The sequence below is a fragment of the Condylura cristata genome, unplaced genomic scaffold, assembly GCF_000260355.1.
Source record: "Condylura cristata isolate star-nosed mole 26May11 unplaced genomic scaffold, ConCri1.0 scaffold00011, whole genome shotgun sequence".
Classification (NCBI taxonomy): Eukaryota; Metazoa; Chordata; class Mammalia; order Eulipotyphla; family Talpidae; genus Condylura; species Condylura cristata.
Genome location: NW_004567112.1, coordinates 46107999 through 46126589, shown reverse-complemented (window position 1 = coordinate 46126589; position 18591 = coordinate 46107999). Strand labels below are relative to the sequence as shown.

General features: G+C 37.1%; 1 protein-coding gene across 12 annotated transcripts in view; it reads right to left on the bottom strand.

Moving 5' to 3' along the window:
- The window catches only part of ANK3 (ankyrin 3, node of Ranvier (ankyrin G)), a 307389-nt gene that overhangs the window by 109307 nt on the left and 179491 nt on the right, over positions 1–18591 (bottom strand). For 10 of the 12 annotated variants that reach the window (XM_012723584.1, XM_012723582.1, XM_012723586.1 and 7 more), the window contains 6 exons: positions 13266–13364; positions 9094–9192; positions 8911–9009; positions 8303–8398; positions 3919–3991; positions 3706–3768 (listed from right to left, as the gene is read on the bottom strand). In XM_012723584.1, the coding sequence (XP_012579038.1) occupies positions 3706–3768; positions 3919–3991; positions 8303–8398; positions 8911–9009; positions 9094–9192; positions 13266–13364 (529 nt within the window). The remainder of the gene's footprint in view (positions 1–3705; positions 3769–3918; positions 3992–8302; positions 8399–8910; positions 9010–9093; positions 9193–13265; positions 13365–18591) is intronic. The other 2 variants (XM_012723587.1, XM_012723591.1) reach the window with 1 other exon arrangement.

Here is an 18591-nt window from a genome sequence, read left to right as displayed (position 1 = left end):
TAAGATGTTTCACTGAGAATGAAGATCATTAAGTAGCATTTAAGGTTTAAAGGGACTTTATTTTAGCCAATCATCACTGTGGTAAATATAACAATGTTAGCCTTAAATTTTATGATTATATGCACCTATCTTAACTTTAATAGATTGATTTTAAGAATAATGAATGTTATATCTCAGCTAAAGGTCAATCCGACCCTAAACTGTTCTTAGAAAAAAAGATGATTGTAATCCCTCAGCCCAGTTCATGTGCTGATGTCATCTCACCGCTTGCTCCTAATGTATAAAATAAATTTCTGCTAAGAGCAGAACAGGAAGACTTGCACCCAACTCCTACTCCCGCGTCTTCCCCGCCCCCCCTTTTTAGGAATCTCTGCGCACTGAGCCTCTCCCACCTTAACATCCTGCCTGTTCTGCCCCCCAGCAACCGGTGATTGGGGTGGTCCCCAACAGTCTTTCCCTTTCTCGTGTGCTCCATTCATTTTCCTTTGTCTCCCTTCCTTCTCCCTTTTCTTACTCTCTTTCTCTTCCCTCTATTTCTTCCTTCCCTTTTCCTTTCTTTGATGTTTTCGTTTTCTAATTCCAAACTGAACCACAACATTTATGAATCTAGTTAACATTAGAATCCACATTAATTTTGTGTACATGCTAATTTTAAATTTATGTGACATGTTTTGGGGAAGAAGACAGTAGAATACTAAACTCTTTGTGCATGGGTCCTGCCCTCTCACTAGTTCTGTCCACCCCCTCCAGTGTGTATGAACTTAAAATTGTGGCTTAGATAAGGTTGCTTTATTCCCCTTTGGGGTAGGGCTTTGCTTTGGTAAACTTCAACCTTTGCTTTACTCTAACTTACCTCCATTGTTACCCTAGCTCTTTAATTGATAACACAGTCTAGACTTGTTTTTCTTAATTGTTTTTGGTTAATTAATCCAGACATTCTTCCACCTGTGCCAATGTCTTACCGAGGGCCAAAGATGAAGAGGAAAAACAAAGAAGGAAAAAAAGAGACACTATTCTTAACATGGTTTTCTTAATATTCACTCAAATTATATAATTCAGTATTAAAATTGCATTTGCCCATAGTACAAACTCATTCTTTTCTTTCTCTAGAAAAAAAAGAATGTGTAGATTTCTTACTATTTTTATTTGCTTATAGAAGCTGCTGATATCCCGAGCACCCTAAGAGCCACTGTGATGACCTTGTGTTTGCTCTGAGAGAGGTTCCCAACATGCTGTGTGTGAAACAAACATCTACCCTGAGATTGAAGTAGGCAGAACCAAATCCACCTAATTGACAAAGCTTTGGCAAGATTATCAGACAAAGGGGCCAAATAAGAATTATTATTAAAGTTGTAGAGGTTCTTTTAAAGTTAAAATTTCAAAATGATTTGTTTGGGGGTTTGGAGTAATATTGAAATGGTTGTTTATGCAGCAGGCAATGCAAGTACTATGTCATTGTGGCTTACTGGAGCACAGGGAAACAAAATATTGGGGCACTGACTGACAGTAATATTAATGAGTCAAATAAAATACATCTATAACCTTGACAAAATCTTCATCTTCCATATGGATTTTACATGAACAAAACAATAACCCTGCTACGCTGTACTTTGATCAGACTCTACCTAGAGTATTGAGCTCAGTTTTGGCCAGTTCAGTTCAGAGGGAGACACACTGAAATGCATGATGGTGAGGAAGGAAGTGGCAATGGGATGCCTGGGGAAGAATCAGACCAGGAAGCAACCTGAGAAGTGTTTTGAAAGATTTAACTGATCATCACTCCTTCCAGAAACCCAATTCTTTGGAAAGATTTATGGAGGCAGGTTTTATTCTAAACAGTGCAAGTATTAGCCAGAGCCAATGAGTGGAAGTTATAGGATGCTCAGTAAAATGAATTTTTTTCAAGCAGGAGTTGTTGATAATGGAAATCGGCAGTCTAGTTGTTAGGTAACTTCTATCACTGAGGTATTGGGGCAAAGAACTTCCTAAGCAGCACCAAATACTTTTTTTTCAGGATTAGTGACTTCCTTCCAACATGAAATTCTACCACACTATGAAACCAGAGGTCTTTTGACTCCAAGAGACCGAGGCAGGATACACACATAATGTAAAGGCTAATGAGTTAAAAGAAAGAGGGACAGAATGAGAATTAAAATTTGCTTTTCAAATTTCCAAGGTAAGATAAATTTCAAGAAATATTGTCATTTCTAGTTAAACTGATTAATTTTCTTCAATGTAGAAAAGCAAAATTTCTCCTTTTTTGAAATTATTGGGCTAGTTATTCACTTACATAAGGCTATCATATATATAGTCCATTCAAACATGCCTGTCATCAATGCAGATATTTTGGGAAGTTTTGTTAAGATCTAGCAAATTTCACATCTATGATTATCATATTATATTTTATTTTAAAAATATAATTTTGAAACGTTAGTATACACACATATTTGAGAATTTTTTTTTACTTTGTGCACATAGAAAATTGTTCTAACAACGTATCAGAAGGCATTGAAATATAATATGACAGTAATACATATTGGTCTAAAAGTGTTAAAAGTGATACAAATATTATTCCTTTGGGTATAAACAGAGGTTAACATATAGTTGATGTTTTAGAAAAAAGAACAATGATAACTAGAAGCTTTCAAAATTTATCAAAACAATATTTAAAAACAGTAACTGACCCCTGGTGCTAATTAACCACCCGGACCTTAGCTTTTCTGGATGTGCAGTCACCAGGTAAGACACGGGCACTGAAAAACTTTATGCATTTTGGATCAGGTAGACTTCCTCTTTCTTATATTTCTGGTGAAATTTATGCAAATTAAAAAGGAAGCAATAATTAAAATAGGCAAGATTACTTAAAGGCAGAGAAAAACTAGCTACATCAAGCCTGATCCAAGAGACAAATGCTACATATGAGATAGCAGTAAGGAACACTGTAGTTTTGGAGAGTATGGGGATATAAGAAAGACATATAAATTGCTAATGAAATATAAACATTTAATTATTTCATAAAATTCCCTAATTTGCCATCTTTCTACTATTTTACTCACTGTAAAATGTAAAGTTTTCCAGTGAACTCTTAAATATGTCATTCATTTATCTATATATCATGATGTGGTCATTATATCAATTTTTAAGACAGAACACAAATAGATTTTTTATGCACTTGAGGTAAAGACACAATTATTTATATTTTGATCTTTCATGAAATTAATTTTGAAAATGTGTACTTTGAAAACAGTTTTCATGTTGAGCTTTCATTTTTACATCAAGAACAAAAGCTGCATTTACTACAAAGCATGGTATCAAGCTTAGAATGGGCATTTAATCAGTTACCTTTAAGGATATCTTTTCTTTAAAAAAAATATTGTAGCTATATTAACAATCAGTTTTCCTTTGCCAGATATTCAGATTATGTAAAACAAGAAATTTTCAGCTTTATAGATACATGTAGAAAGTAATCCAGTTAGTTAGTGACATGTATTTTCAAGTTGGAAAAATGGGTGGGAGAGGGGATTTAAAGAGACTGAAAGAAAACAACTAATAATACCAAATACACGTTATTTAAATGATACATAGATTAATAATCTCAAGATAAGATGAAAAGTTAGTAACTCAACAAAGTGTTACATTCCAAAGAAAAGAAATGGAAGGTAAAGCTGGTAGTTAAGTCTCATCACAATAAAAATTTGCAAATACCTTCTTCAACATCTGAGATATATTCGCCATCACTGAGCATTTCAGGGGCGTTGGCTTTACGAACTGCATGATTCAAGTGGACAATGTAAGTGTGTGAAAAATGCATACTTGATAGCATAACAAAACATTTTAAAGATTCTAAAAGAATTTTGCAATAAACTTTCTTCAGGAAAAAAAGTCACTCTATATTATGAGCTCAGAATATTTTCATACCTTCATCATCAGACATATCAAGAACTTCATTCATTGTTTCTGGAACATTCATTTTGTGCTTCTCTGTAATAGTCTAGCAGTGGGGAAAAAAAACAGTCACTTAGTGTAAGCAGACTGTACATTTTAATGAGAAAATAATGCAATCTCTATAAATTAAGTTCTAGACATTGTGGGACCTGGACATTGAGTATTTTAAAGCCCCCACATATAAAATGACATAAAAGTTATCTTCACCAAATATAGAGCAAAAGGAATTGTTATAACAAAGCACGCCAGTTGATAAGATTTAAGTCGATTTAAAACCTTAAATGGTTTTCCAAAGTGATCATTTCATTTCTCTGCTGCATTTTCTCAGGGTCTGATAAAGTTGCACTCCATTCTTTTAAAAGTACTGACTAAAGAGAAGCTAAATGAATGCAAACAATATGTTTTACAGTACAGTACACTTATTTTGTCTTCATCATTAAAATGTACTGTGTGGACATTTTAATTCCTAGAATAAAGTGAAATATTAAGTTGTATGTATTATATAATTCTTACAAAGAAATAGTTTAGAGGTAATACATTCACAAGATCATTTTCAGCTCCGCAAAATTTAGTGAACAATGTATCATAGATCAAAGGCCTCAGTGAATCTTTTACTTGCTTTTTGATAATATTTATCCATATAATTATAGCCTTAAAAAAAAAACTAGCAACATTCCATGTTAGAAAATCTTAATGATTTAATATTTTAGTTTAAAAACCAGTCCTCTTTTAATTCTGCGGTTAAGTTATGAAAACTATGGATAGATTTATTGCCTCTCATTGTAGTTCTTACAAAACTTAGTCAATGTGATTCATACCTTGTCCTCAATATCACTTTGAAATAGTCTTGTTTGCTACCTGTTCTAATGTGTATCACAGCTGAACTCTCTTCAAACATAAACTTTTAATTTTAGAACAGTTTTGGACTAAAAGAAAAATTGAAAAACAGTAGAGAGGACTCCAAATATAGAGAAAACCAAGTTACCTCTAGTAATAACAACTGTGTCAGTATGGTACATTTATAACAAAGTTATGAACCAATGTTATGATGATGAACTATTACTAAATGAAGTCTATATTTTATGTGAATTGCCTTAGTTTTAATCTAGTATTCTTTTTATAGTCCAGGATCCCATCAGGAAGCCACATTACATTAGTTGTCATGACACCATATGCTCCTTCTATAGCTGTCACAGTTTCTCACACTTTCCTTGTTAATGACCTTGACAGTTTTAAGCAATTACCATTATTTTGCATCACTGTTAATTTTTGACAACATAGGAATTCTTTCCTCAGGTGTGGTCCATGTAGCTCTCCCACGTAGCTATCCATTACCAAAGCACCCACAGTCCTCTCCAAATTATCACCTTCTCTCCCTCCCCTGCTTCCTGCTTTCCCACTCCTGGATGCCTCAGCTCTATAGTCAGCTTACCGGGGTTGGTTTTAAAGTGTGTCTTTGTCTGACCCTTTGTTTCTCTATATTCCACATGAGTAAAACCATCTGGTATTGCTCTTTCTCCCGACACAGTTCACTTAGTGTGTTGGTCAGGTATATTGTAGACAGTGCCTCACTGAGCTCTGTCTCATGTTTTTCTTGTGACTATACTGCGATTATATGTTTTGGGCAGGTAGGTCACAGAGGTGAAGGGCCATTTTATCCCATCATATCAAGGTTACACCATCAACCTGACTTATCCTTATTGATGTTGGCCATGTCTACCTAGCTGAGGCTGAGTTTGCCAGGCTTTTCCCTTGTAGAATTATTCTGCTATCCTCTTTGCATATGTTTTCTTTGGAGGAAAGTCATATTAGCCTACACCTAATCAGTGGATGATTATGTTCTACCTCCTTGAGAATGAAGCACTTTCATAAAGTATTTGATTCATTTTTGTTGAGAAATCTGTCTTCCCCATTTATTCAGATATTTATGTATATCTATGTGGATGTATGGATATTTATTTTAAATGTGTTGTCATTTAATACTTTTTAAAAATTTATTTTTGCTTAAATTGTCCCAGCTTTGGCCAGTGGGAGCTCTTTCATTTCATTCTTGTGTTTCTCTAACATATCCCCATCATTTTGTGAGTGTGAGTTTGTTCACTCACATATGGGTAAGGGAGCCTTTCCTTACATTTTGGAACTACACAATGGCCCAGACTCATCTTGTATCTTTTTTATACAAGCCAGTTGTAGTTTCAGCCCATTTTTCCAAGGCTCCCTTTATTAGAGAATCGTATCAGATTAGGTATGTTCTGTTTGCTAAGTCTTGGAGAACCAAGCATTTTAAACAATGCAAATTAAACTGTTTAATTTGTATCTTTTGACTATCAGCTTCCTGACATTCAGTTTCTTATGTTGCTATAGTGGCAATGTCATTAATTAAAAGCACTTTCAAAATTGCCACAACATATGCTGTACTCATAGGGAAGATGCATTCTTCTGGTGAAGATTTTTGAGAAACCAAAGTCGGTATGGAGATCATGGTGGCTGGGACCCTAGTAATTGCCTACGCAAAACTTCATTATGGTGGCTACCCTGTTTCATCAGCTTAACTTCACAGACTGAATCTGCATTGCCTCAGACCTCTTTTAAGCTAGATCACAGGCAACTGGGGAAGGAGCTAACAAGGTGGTGTCTCAGCTTGAAATAAAGTCTCAAATACCACAGTGTTAGATTAAATCTTTAGGGACTTGGGTGGATCTTTCTCCTTCAATGTGAGAACTTCACTGGCTGGAAGCCTCATTTCCTCCATGAAGCAAACCGGGACCTACTCTTTTAGCATGAGTCCTGTCTTTTGCAAAAAGTAACTTCCTAGTCCGTAGATGGCAGAGTATGAAAGGGGGCTGCTTCTATACACTTTCTGTCTTTCCCTGGAACTAGAGCCTGGAGGCCTTCTACTTTAGTACATTTCTTAAGGATATAACTATTTTCTCTGTATGTAACTTCACTTTCTCCAAGGGCTTTCTTTTTGGACATCAAAGACACATTTTGTACTCCCTGATGGGTGATAAAGACATCTGCAATCAACCTAATAAGGTTTATATTTGTCAGACTATTAGATAAGCCTCAATTCCCTAACTTTGAAACAGATGCTCTATAATAGTTTTTTGTTTTTTTTTTTTTGGCAGTGATTTCCAATCTTGTATAGTGTGTAGGACTCTTGGTCATTTTTGAATACCTTGTCCTCTCTCTTCTTCCCCACATGAGATATCTGTAAAATTAAGGTTAATAAGCAGTATCTGTTGAAATTCTTTTCCTAAGAATTTAAACAAAAGACTTAAAGGTAATGAAATAGTCAAGAGGTGTATGAACACCACATGTGGGAATTTATTTTTTAAAAAGCTTTATCCTTGAAGTAGAAAAGTGTCTGTGTTGACACCCATTGCTCTAATCCATTACAACTAATGTTTTCTTTCTTGTGAATTACAAAACTTCTCCCCTGTGATCAGCAGGTTTATTATTTAATTTCTGAAAGCCCGTACATAGCCAAATAACTCAACCTGCAGGAAGCTGGAGAACCTCTCCACCCATGTTTTCATATGAAGCATTGTACAAAGTGTCTGCAGATGCTCACAATGTCTTCCTTCATGTTGGTGGGTGGCAAGTGAGAAAAGAAGGCAGAGTTGACAATTTCAAATGCTTCAGAGTCCATGTAGTTAGGAATAACTCAGATAAACCTGAGAAATGTAGAGCACTTCTTTCCAAAGTAACCAAATTCTGATACAATTCAAAAGCAACAGATGCGTTACTAAAGAAAGGACTTACTCTGGCAAGAGCAGCTTATAAAAATGTATTGGAAACTCTTCCATTCTGGTAAAGGTTTACCAGAATTCCTAGAAAGGATTTATTTAAATATTCATAAAATAGCCTATTGCTTTTCCTGTGCAAACTCCAATAAGTGAGTGGAGGAGTGAGACTGGATGTAAAAATTAATTTTGGTCCTATTTCTAATGTGCAACTTTAATAACAACATGATTTATTTTTGTAATCATGTTAATGCATACAGTATCTTTTATGAACTAATAATTTTAGAGAACCAACTTTGAGTTTTCACCATTCTTACAATGCCAAACGATGCGAACGCCTTTCTGCCTTCAATTGTTTCACTAAAAAATTTTATGTCAATTTAAATAAAAAAATGCATTTGACTTTCTATGGAACCTGACACTTCATAGCTACTCATGTTGATTTTAAAAGGGCTTTTTTTTTTCTGTTCTGAAATTTTCTTTATTTCAGAAGTCAGAGTATTGCTCTGCCAGCTTCCAGCAGTGAGGTGACAGCACTGGAAACATGGTGTGTGGTCTGAGAGAGGATGGATGGAGGATCATTTCTTAAGAGCTGGGGATCCAATACTTACTGTTGTAGTCATGATCTCTTCAGTCACAACCTTTAGGGTGTCAACCACTGAGATGTAGCCGAGTCGCCGGGCAATGGCTAGGGCAGTGTTTCCATTCTGGCAAGAGGGGAATGGGCACAAGGAATTAGCAAGTCATCCCACATGTTGGTGCCTGTATGTTTGCACCCGTTTTGCCTCTACAAATGGTAACGTGTCCCATCCCCCCTTGTCACATACTGTGGGACTGGAGACATACCTTGCACAAAACCCACCTAACCTGTTCTTGCTCACATAGCACAGAATGGGCTGTGGCTACACCGGGAATCCGAAAAGCTTTTTTTGAATTGGCTAAGTCATCAAGGAAACAAACATACATTCATTTCTTCTCTATGTACGTCCTACTGAGTGATAATGCACGTAGTAGTGTCTAAATGGGAAATGCTAATCACGCCTGTCTCTCTGAACAGCTCACAATACAGTGATTGTCCTTTTCTGTTCATTCTACCAATGGATCTCTTTATGTCTAGTAGCAAAAGCAAGCAAGCAAGTGATGCACAATGGGAAATGTCAGGAGGCATGGATGTCCAGCCCCATCTTTCACCTTCCCGGAGCCGGTCCCTGGCTCTTACCACAGTGAGTTCATTGGGAGAGGCGTTGTTCTGAAGCAAGACATTGATGATGTGCGTATGTCCCTGTTGAGCTGCTTGATGTAGTGGCGTATACCCATTCTGCGGAAGGGAGATGGAAGGACCATTACTTTCTTGGACATAAAGTGAATGATTGTGGTAGGGACAAAGGAGAAAGGAATTTACCTTTGTTTTGGCATTGACTTTTGCAGAGTGCTGAAGCAGGAAATTAACTATCTTGATGTTTCCATAATGGCAGCCCACATGAAGTGGTGTGTACCCCATCTGTAATTATATTTTTTAAAAATATCATTAGTATACTTCTGGTAACAGTGATTCTAACCAGTAGCAAGAATATTACTTAACCTTTCCTCTTGAGGTGGTAAAAGTTTTTTTTGTTTCCCTTATAACAACAACAAAACATCCTTGATTATTGATATTTCTCAGTGCTAGTCTTAGGTATAAATAACAATATTATCTCACATTCAAATAGTTAATTTGCCAAAGTGTTTTTTCTTGCATCAGCTGTTTTATTATAACAACACATTTTTTTTTTTTCAGGATAGAAGGGAGCAAGAGAAGGAGTAATAAATAACCTAGACAGACAGTTCCAGTGACTTCTTGACAAGAAGTCAGAAAACTGTTCGATGGGCAGACTTGGCCTAGAATATATTGAACACTATACTTTATAAATGTGTAAAGTGAGGTTAAAATATGATGTTAAGTAATAATGTAAAAGCAGGTATTTACTAAAATATATGACAGTGATAGGAAGATGCACACACACATTCAAGTGGAAGAGACAGGAACCTGTTCAGAAGTTTCTAGAAGTGTAAACCTGATCTTGTAACTGTGCTCTAGTTATTGTCTCCTGCCTATCCAGCAAGAATATTTACCTGAAAACCATTGATTAAACAATGTAATGGATTATATCTTAAGATAATATCTATATACCTGATGGACTAAAAGACTGTGTGTGTGTATGATAGCTAAAAGTACCCTGAAAAGTGCTATTTGTTTTAACATTGTAAAGTTATAACATCAAGAAGGAAAATAAACAATATCAACTTACACTGAAAAAAAGCAAAACAAAACAACAAAACACCAATGTTATTTGAGGACCTGCTTTTGTTACAGGTCTTTTCATTTTAAGTTTCAGAACCAAAATGCAAAGGAAAGACCCCCCCACCCAACCAAAAAAAATTATGAAAATCTACTCATGCTTATGGAGCCCAAGTAAAGTGGCATCAGGGTGGCCATGCCAGGACCTAGGGCTGCAGTCAGAAAAATCACAACTGCCAGCCCCCCCCAGATGCCTATTCAAAATCTGGAAAGTCCCTACCCACCTACCTGATGGGGCCAAAGCATACCAAGTTGTGGTTTGGATTCCGCTATCAACAGATTTAGCCTAAGTTTCCATTTTGTGGCTTTTATCACTTATTTTGAAGTTTGTACCTTCCTAACTTTACTCCTTTTCTATTAGACCTGGGGTTATAGTTTATATCCAAAAGCTGCCAGCTGTGTTCTTTGGTTTACAAACTATATGAAATAAAGGTTTCATATTTTTTCCAAAATTCCCTCTCAACCTGGTTTTTGCGTAACAAATTGACATTTCTAAGAACCTATCAGCAATGTCAAGTAAGGACTTAATGTAGATATATATGTGTGTGTTTTCTAGATAATTCTTTTTCAAGGACAGTCCAAATATGTTTTAACATAACAGGCATTGTCAGTTCATTTCAGTCTCCACACTCAGTCTCTGTGCAACAGATTACTGAAAGGGATAGCACTGACTTTCCAGAACATTTCTAAATGGGCATATGGCTCCGAGTTTTCGAGGTTTTACATCTAATATGTAATGGCAATACTGTGTCTCTACTGAGACTGAATGTTGATGTCACCCCAAATTCATAAGCTATCACCCTAAATTCCTGTGTGATGGTACTTGGAGGTGGGACCTTTGGAAGGTGACAGGCTGGAGAGGGGAGCCCTCAAAAGGAGGGCTTCTAAGGAAGGATAGGAGAGATTAACTCCCTTGTAAGGAGAGAGCTTGTCTTGCCTTTCTGCTCTCCATCATGTGAGGATCCAAGGAAAGGAGGATCATCTGCAGACTAAGAGAGCCCTCACCAGACACCACAACTGACAGCACCTTGACCTTGGATTTCTCAACATTCAGAACTGCGAGAAACAAATTAATGGTATTCTTGCTTGAGCTGTCCAAACCAAGTAACTCCAGGAAATGGGGGTATCTGAGATGGGGCTCCCAAGATCACAGTCAATTGTGAAAGGCAGAGACTCCTCACTTGGGACTGCCCTAAAGAGCTGACTCCTCACCTGGGATTGCCCTAAAGTGCTGCCCTAAAAAGCTGACAATGCTGGGGTTTTATTTTATGAGTTGAATCATCAACATAGCCACATGGATCAGTCTCCTGCTGACAAGCTCACTATAACAGCATGTGTATGAGTGTGACTTTTAACTCTAACCAATGAATGCACGTTAAGGGATGTCCCTTTGTGGTGACCAGAATCCGTTCCCTGCTCTTCAGGACTCTTTCTTGGCACTTAGGACATTGGATGAGGAAACAATTGCTGCTCAGTGAGGGAATCAGGAAAATAGTTTTCTCCAGTGACTTTTCAGTGTAATTAACTTAACTGATTAAAGTATATTATTCCAACTTTAATGGTAAGGTGGTTGATCCCAAGCACCCAATTGCAGAAAATATTTTACAAATCTAGATAGTAAGAAATTCTGAAAAGTTTTAGTCAACCTGCCTAAGTGAAAATGCAGCAATTTTCAATTGCTATTGTGATAAATTATTAACTTTTTAAAGTTGAATCATTATCAGTGTTTTAATATACAGTTTCTACTCCTCATAGTGCCCTTCTTACTCCTGGTAAAACACTATAATGGACCAGTGAGACCTTTCTGATCTGGTAGTATACCCACACCCCTTTCCCCATCCACTAAAAATCTCTGAACTCATCTCCTACTAGTATCTTTCCTGTTCACTGTACTGTAGGACACTGGTCCTTCTGTTGCATAAAAATGAAAATATTTTATGAAAGTGTATGTCTGTGGCCAGCATGATTCAATTTGCATTAGAAGAAACAAAACTTGGACTCTTCTATTTACTGAGAGTCACAAACTTTTCATATTAAATGGCAACCTGCAAGAAATAAGCATTCAGAAATATTATTTCAGAAATTCCTTCCAGCTAGCAGCAGTATATTTTGGAGAGACCAAATATTCTTTCTTGAATTGCTAAGGAATAGTCGTATTTAAGTAAACTGAACAGTGTCTGCCTCTGTTCCCCCTGCTACTACTTACTTACTTCAGTATTACAAACTGAAGTTAAATCTTTTTTATAAATAGGGAGGTAACCAAAACATGTCAGCCTGTATGTGTATATGTGTGTATAAATAGATAATTATGAGTGAATGAATATACAATGCTGCAAATTTCTAAAGAAAGGCTTTCATCTTGCTGAAAATATTTAAAGAAACTTAAGAATATAATCAAAACTCTCTCTAGTTTTGATGTCTACTCTGCCTTTTTTACCTGGCTAATTCCTCAGACTACTTCTATGTTATTAGTATCTAATAGTATCCGTCCATAACTAGAACTTATGATACACAAAACAATTTGTATCTGTGATATATAACAGGCACTCATATTTGTGTCTAAATATGGCACAAAGAGTGAAGAGTTAAGTTTCTGAGTAGATAAAATAAGTTTGATATGGACAGTTCATAAAATTAAGCATTGGAAGAACATGTTCAGATAAAGAATTTATTATGATGCTCTATTTTCAAAGACATAAAACATCCATTTTTCTTATATGAGTTTGAAGTCATGGCATTACATGAGATTGCTATTCTTTTGTTCAATATGAAATGAGCTATTTTGGTGGAAAAAGATGCTGGCAACCACATGTACCATAAGGAATTTATCAAGTGAGTAATGGTCTAATAACCCTTAATTTTTCCTTTTTCACGGACTATATAAAAACAAAGGTCACAAATTACAGTCAAATTGTTCCATATTCATTTTCTCAGTTGCTCACAAAAATGAAGGAGGACACAAGCCTCCACACAGCCCTTGTAGGACAGGTCTGGTAGATCAGGATTGGTGGCATTAAAACAGGAGGCCGTGGCTCTGTGGCCAGGATAAGGTATCCAGGCCATTAAAGATAAAGCCTGGGGATACTATAACCCGATTTTGGCATCCCTTGCACTGATGTACATTCTGTGTGTACTGGACATAATGGATAGGATGGAAAATATTTTTCTCCTAAAAATTGTCCTTTCTTTCATCTGGAGACACCCAATGGCACTTTAGGGCACATTCTTTGTGTTACCTTTGTCTGAGCATCCACATGGGCCCCTTGGTTTACGAGGACCTCGGCCACATTCACTCGGTCTTCCTGAGCAGCCAAATGGAGTGGGGTCAGGCCACTCTGCAAAAGATTCAAAATATACAGTCTTTTTAATTTTTTTTTTTTAGGGGGAGAATGTGGCACACATATGCATATTGAAGTACAACTAATGAGTTCTAGAAGAGTGAGTGTAGAATTTCTTTTTATCCACAAAGACATATTTTTAGTTATTTATGCATACAGGAGCTGAGGTGCAGGTCAGAGGTGGGGGTGTGTAAGAGGACCCACCAGAGACAGAGTAGGGAGCAGAACAGGTGGGTCTACTGAAATCCACTGCTGAGGGGAGCAGTGGGCAAGACAGGAGAGGTCTTCTGTGCCATGTGGGTCAGCTCCCTGGCTGGGGATTGAACCCATGCTGCAGCAGCCCACAGATAGCCCTACAGTGCAGACTCAACCCCTTCCCTCCGCCACCAAGGAGGCCCCAGCTCAGGATGCCTATGTGAAAAAATGCACAGAATAAATTTATATGTCAGCAATGTGTCATCACTGTTATCTGCAGACTGAATAAAAAATTCAAGAATATGTAAATGAGAAGGGCATGACCTGACCCTTATGTACTCATCACAGGCAGCAGTTACCAAGCATTTCCTACATGTACTTCATCTAGCCCCACTTCCCTTCTTATTTTTGTATGGGAATATTTTAAAGCATATCCCAAACCTTTTCTCATTTTCCTCCTACTTTGCTAATCTTTGAAAAATACTTTTTTAAAAATAATTATGCAGGAAATTTAATATATAACTAGTGGCACTAACAGGAGATATTAAAATTGCTCACAAAATGAGTATTGACATGATATATTCTCCATTAAATATTAATACCTAGTAAATACTAATATTGACAAATTTTTTTTTGTATATTGCTCTGGATAAGAATGATGGCTTATGAAGTATACCATAAATGCTAGATTTTCTAAGTCAATTACATGGCAAATGCATTTGATGAGACTGAATTTTTAAACTGACCCTATTACAGAATATGTAGATTATGTGGTTTTTCTCACAGTGGGGAAAAAAAAAGATCATTAAAACTCTTCTGGATTAAAAATCCTCTGTAGTTGTATTTTTTCCCCATAAATAATATTTAAGAGAAAGTGAGTTGTTGCACATGCTTCATCCATTATGACCACAGAAGTTACTACCTTCTGTTCTGGCACCTTCTTTATTCCCCTTTAGCATCTGTACACTGACAGCATCAGGCTCAACTGTTTATCGTAGGAAAGGAGCGATTTCAAATGCAGCTTCAGGAAGCCTACAGGGTCCTCTAGACTTATTTAGGGGCTGCTATTGTGCCAAACAAATCATATGACTCAGGAAGAGTCATTTGCTCATGACTTTTAAATAGCGTTTATAAAATTTTAAAGGAAGCACACTTAAACTGAATACGAGGCGATATGAAAAGAGGGACTGATAGAATCACTTGAAATCCAAGAAAAATAAGCCAGTGCCAAAACTGGCACCACCCAAACACTGACATAATCATAGAACAATGTTCCATGTTCTGCTTTAGAGAAAACAAACATTTTCAGCCATAAAATGTAGCAGAGGTGGTGGAGTCCCCTAGTTAAAATTTGTGACTTCTTAAAGTGCTGAAGATACTTTGCTAGGGGATCTCAGCAAAGATGGAGAAACAGACTGTGGCTTGTGCTCCTGTCTGCATTCATGCTGCCCCGTGGTGACCCACTCAACCACTTGCTCAGAGTCACTTGCAACGTTCCCAGGTCCCCTCTCTTGGGGCCTCACAAAAGTTCTCCTTGTTACACTGATGTGCACACCTTGATGTACTCATCTCTGTCAAGGACAGTGTAAGCCTGTACTGAAACATTGCTTTCTTGTCTGCCTTCCTCAAACCACTGTGAACTTATTTAGACAATGTTGTAAAACCAGGATATATCACGCAGCATTTAAACCATCTACTGATGAAAAAGCAAGTATCTTTTAGGTACAACTGGATAAATTAAAAAGAAATTTTACCTTTGTATTCATGACTTTGACATAAAATATTTTTATTTTATTATGTTTTAAATATTTATTTATTTATGCATACAGATCTGGGGTGGGGGCAAGGGGTGAAAGGATTCACCAGAGACAGAGTGGAGGGGTAGAGCAGGCAGATCAACACAGTACACTGCTGAGGGGTGAGAGGAGCAGCGGGCAAGACAGGAGAGGTCTGCTGTGTCATGTGGGTCACCTCCCAGGCCAGGGATTGGATTTACACTGAAGTGACTATGGCTAGCTTGCAGTGCTGCGCTTTAACCTGCTGTGCCACCAGGAAGGGTTTGAAGATCCTTTTAAAATAAATGAGATATTTGAAACAGACCTGTTAGCATTTAGAAGTTGTCTGTTAATGTTTTATGGGGTTTCAACCTTGCTTATTTAAGAATTGGCATTTCCTTGAAATAGCAAGATCACAACTACCTCAGAACAGCAAGAGTTTTGTCTAAAATTTATTAGCTGTGTAGAGAAATTTAACTAGTTGTGATCTGCAAAATCCATGTGGGGAAACAACAACTTCAAGAGGAAAATTAAATCAAGTCCAAGTATTTCACCAGTAACTGAGGTTGGTGGGCTCTTTTCTTAAAAACTATTTGGAACTGCTGGTAAGAAATGAGTTTAAACAACAGAGTGTTTAGGCCCTCCCTGGTGGTGCAGCGGGTTAAAGCACAGCACTAAGAAGCTAAAGCCATTTCTGCAGGAGTTCGATTCCTGCCTTCCTCGGAGGTGACCACATGGCTGGCTGCCCTCTCCTGACCTGCACACTGCTCCCCTCAGCAATGTACTTTGTCAGTCTGCCTGTTCTGCTCCCCACTCTGTCTCTGGTGAAGCCTCTCGCTGCCCCTGAGCCTCTGGCCTGTACCCCAGTTCTGTATACACAAATAAATCAATCTCAGTTCTGTATACACAAATAAATCAATCTTTAAAAAAAAAAAACCAAAAAACAAGCAGCCCAAATGCCCCAAAGTAGATGACTGGATAAAAAAGACGTGGTACATATATACAATGGAATATTACTCAGCAACCAAAAAAAGAGAAACACATGTCTTTTGCAGCAACTTGGATGGAGCTGGAAAAGATCACACTTAGTGAGATAAGCCAGAAAGAGAAAGAAAAATACCGGATGGTTTCATTCATAGCAGGAGTATAATGGACCAAGCGAGAAAAATAACAAAAATAATGAACAACCATATACCAGAGACATTTTGCGGGGGTGGAGTGGGGAATGGGATCAAAAACGGGGGTGGGGGAGGGAGGAAAGTGCACGGGATTATGGTGATGGCACACGGGTGACGTGGTGATGGGAAACCCACGGGGATTACAATTGAGATGGAAAAAAAAATGTACAAAATGATGTAAAAATAAACTGTTATAAAAAAATAGTGTTTAGGCCCTCCCTGGTGGCGCAGCGGGTTAAAGCACTGCACAAAGAAGCTTAAACCACTTCTGCATGAGTTCGATTCCCGCCTGCCCTGGAGGTGACCACATGGCGCGGCAGACCTCTCCTGACCCGCCCGCTGCTCCCCTCAGCAGTGTACTTCGTCGATCTGCCTGTTCTGTTCCCCACTCTGTCTTTGGTGAATCCTCTCACCCTCCGCATCTCTGACCTGTAACCCAGTTCTGTACGAATAAATAAATAAATCTTTAAAAAAAAAAAATAGTGTTTAATTCAAAATAAATTTTCATGAAAGCAAACTCTTTCTTTCCATATTTACTTTTTAACAAGGAAACTAGGGCTAATACTAAATAGGAAGGTGGGATAGGCAGGTGGGAGCAATAAAAGGGCAGTAATTGTTCTTAAACACCTGGTAACTCAAGGACTGATAGGAAAACTATCAGAATTCTTTATCAAATCATAAAATTCTGTTGGTTGATATTCACACAGGGCTTATTTGATACACTATATAGGAAATAACAATTGATAAAGTGTGCAAAGATTTACAGATGTCTTTTTACTGGACAGTCCCCTGGTTCAGGGAAGTTCCTGAAGGTTAAGTACAACATAATAGTGGGAAGACAGCTTTTTAAATTTCTTTGGAAGTATCTCTGCTTGTGTGTTCTTTACTTAGAAGGTGGTTTGAAATGTCCATGTTTTTTTGGTTTACTATATGTCAGAATTCCCTTGCAAATGTACAGGCTACCAAAACAGAAATTTCTTTCTAAAACATTTCAGGCTAAAAAATGCTGACTTTGAAGTGAATTCAAGGTTGGATTATAAGCAGTAGACTGGAGAATTTTAAGGCAAAAAAGTATCATTCACTCTGTACTTTGGTATCAAAGCCACAGAAAATGTACCTTTAAAAAAAACTGTCTCTAGGAAAATTAATGACATACCACATTCTGAGCTCAGAAGAGAAGATACAGTTTACAATGTACCAGAATGTGTGCTTCAATTTGGGAAGCGCACTGAGCATAACTACTTTAACTTATTAAGATGAGCTGAATTTTGCAGTAATAATAAGACTGGTTTACACATTAATGTGTGCCAAAAATTAAAAAAATGGACTGTGTCCATTTTCATAACTATCTGAAGTAATTTTGTGATTCTCATTGATGCGGCAACTTCTATTTCTAGAAAGCATGATTCAAAGAAAATATTCAAGAAAATCAAACTGGTGTAGCAGAAAAAAAATATGCTCACTCTGAAAGGATTTTCAAGATACCAAAACCACAAAAAACAAACAAGCAAACAAACAACAACAACAAAAAAACAGTGTTTCTGGCCTCTGATGCATATTGTTTGGGCTACAGAATTTGTCATATTAGAATCTTGGGAATTCAGTTTAGGCTTTCCAAAATGGTGATTAGTTCAAAATTAAATACAACTTTTTCTTCTCATTTAGAAGGCACTGAATTTTATCTAGTTTGTGCTTATGACATCTCTCATAAGTAAATATTTTGGTCTTTGTTTACTAGAGGATGACTTGAGGCTCATAGAACTCACAGTCACGTCTAGTGAAGAGTAAGACTTTGGATGTACACTCTCAGTGACTCCAAACCACAGGCCACATATGTTAAACATATTGAAATCTTTGTCACCATAAAATCATTACTATATTGAAACTTCTCCAAAATCTGAGTTAAAGCTGAGAAATGTCACAGCTGTGCATTAACTGGTGGAGAACTGATGTGCTGGGGAATTGGGGTTATTAAGAATTCCAGAAACTCCTGCAGGGAGTTACCTCTATCTAAAAGATCTGAATTGTGTTAGGGACAAATTTTAGGCTCATGTATTAGTGTATAGTTCAACAAAT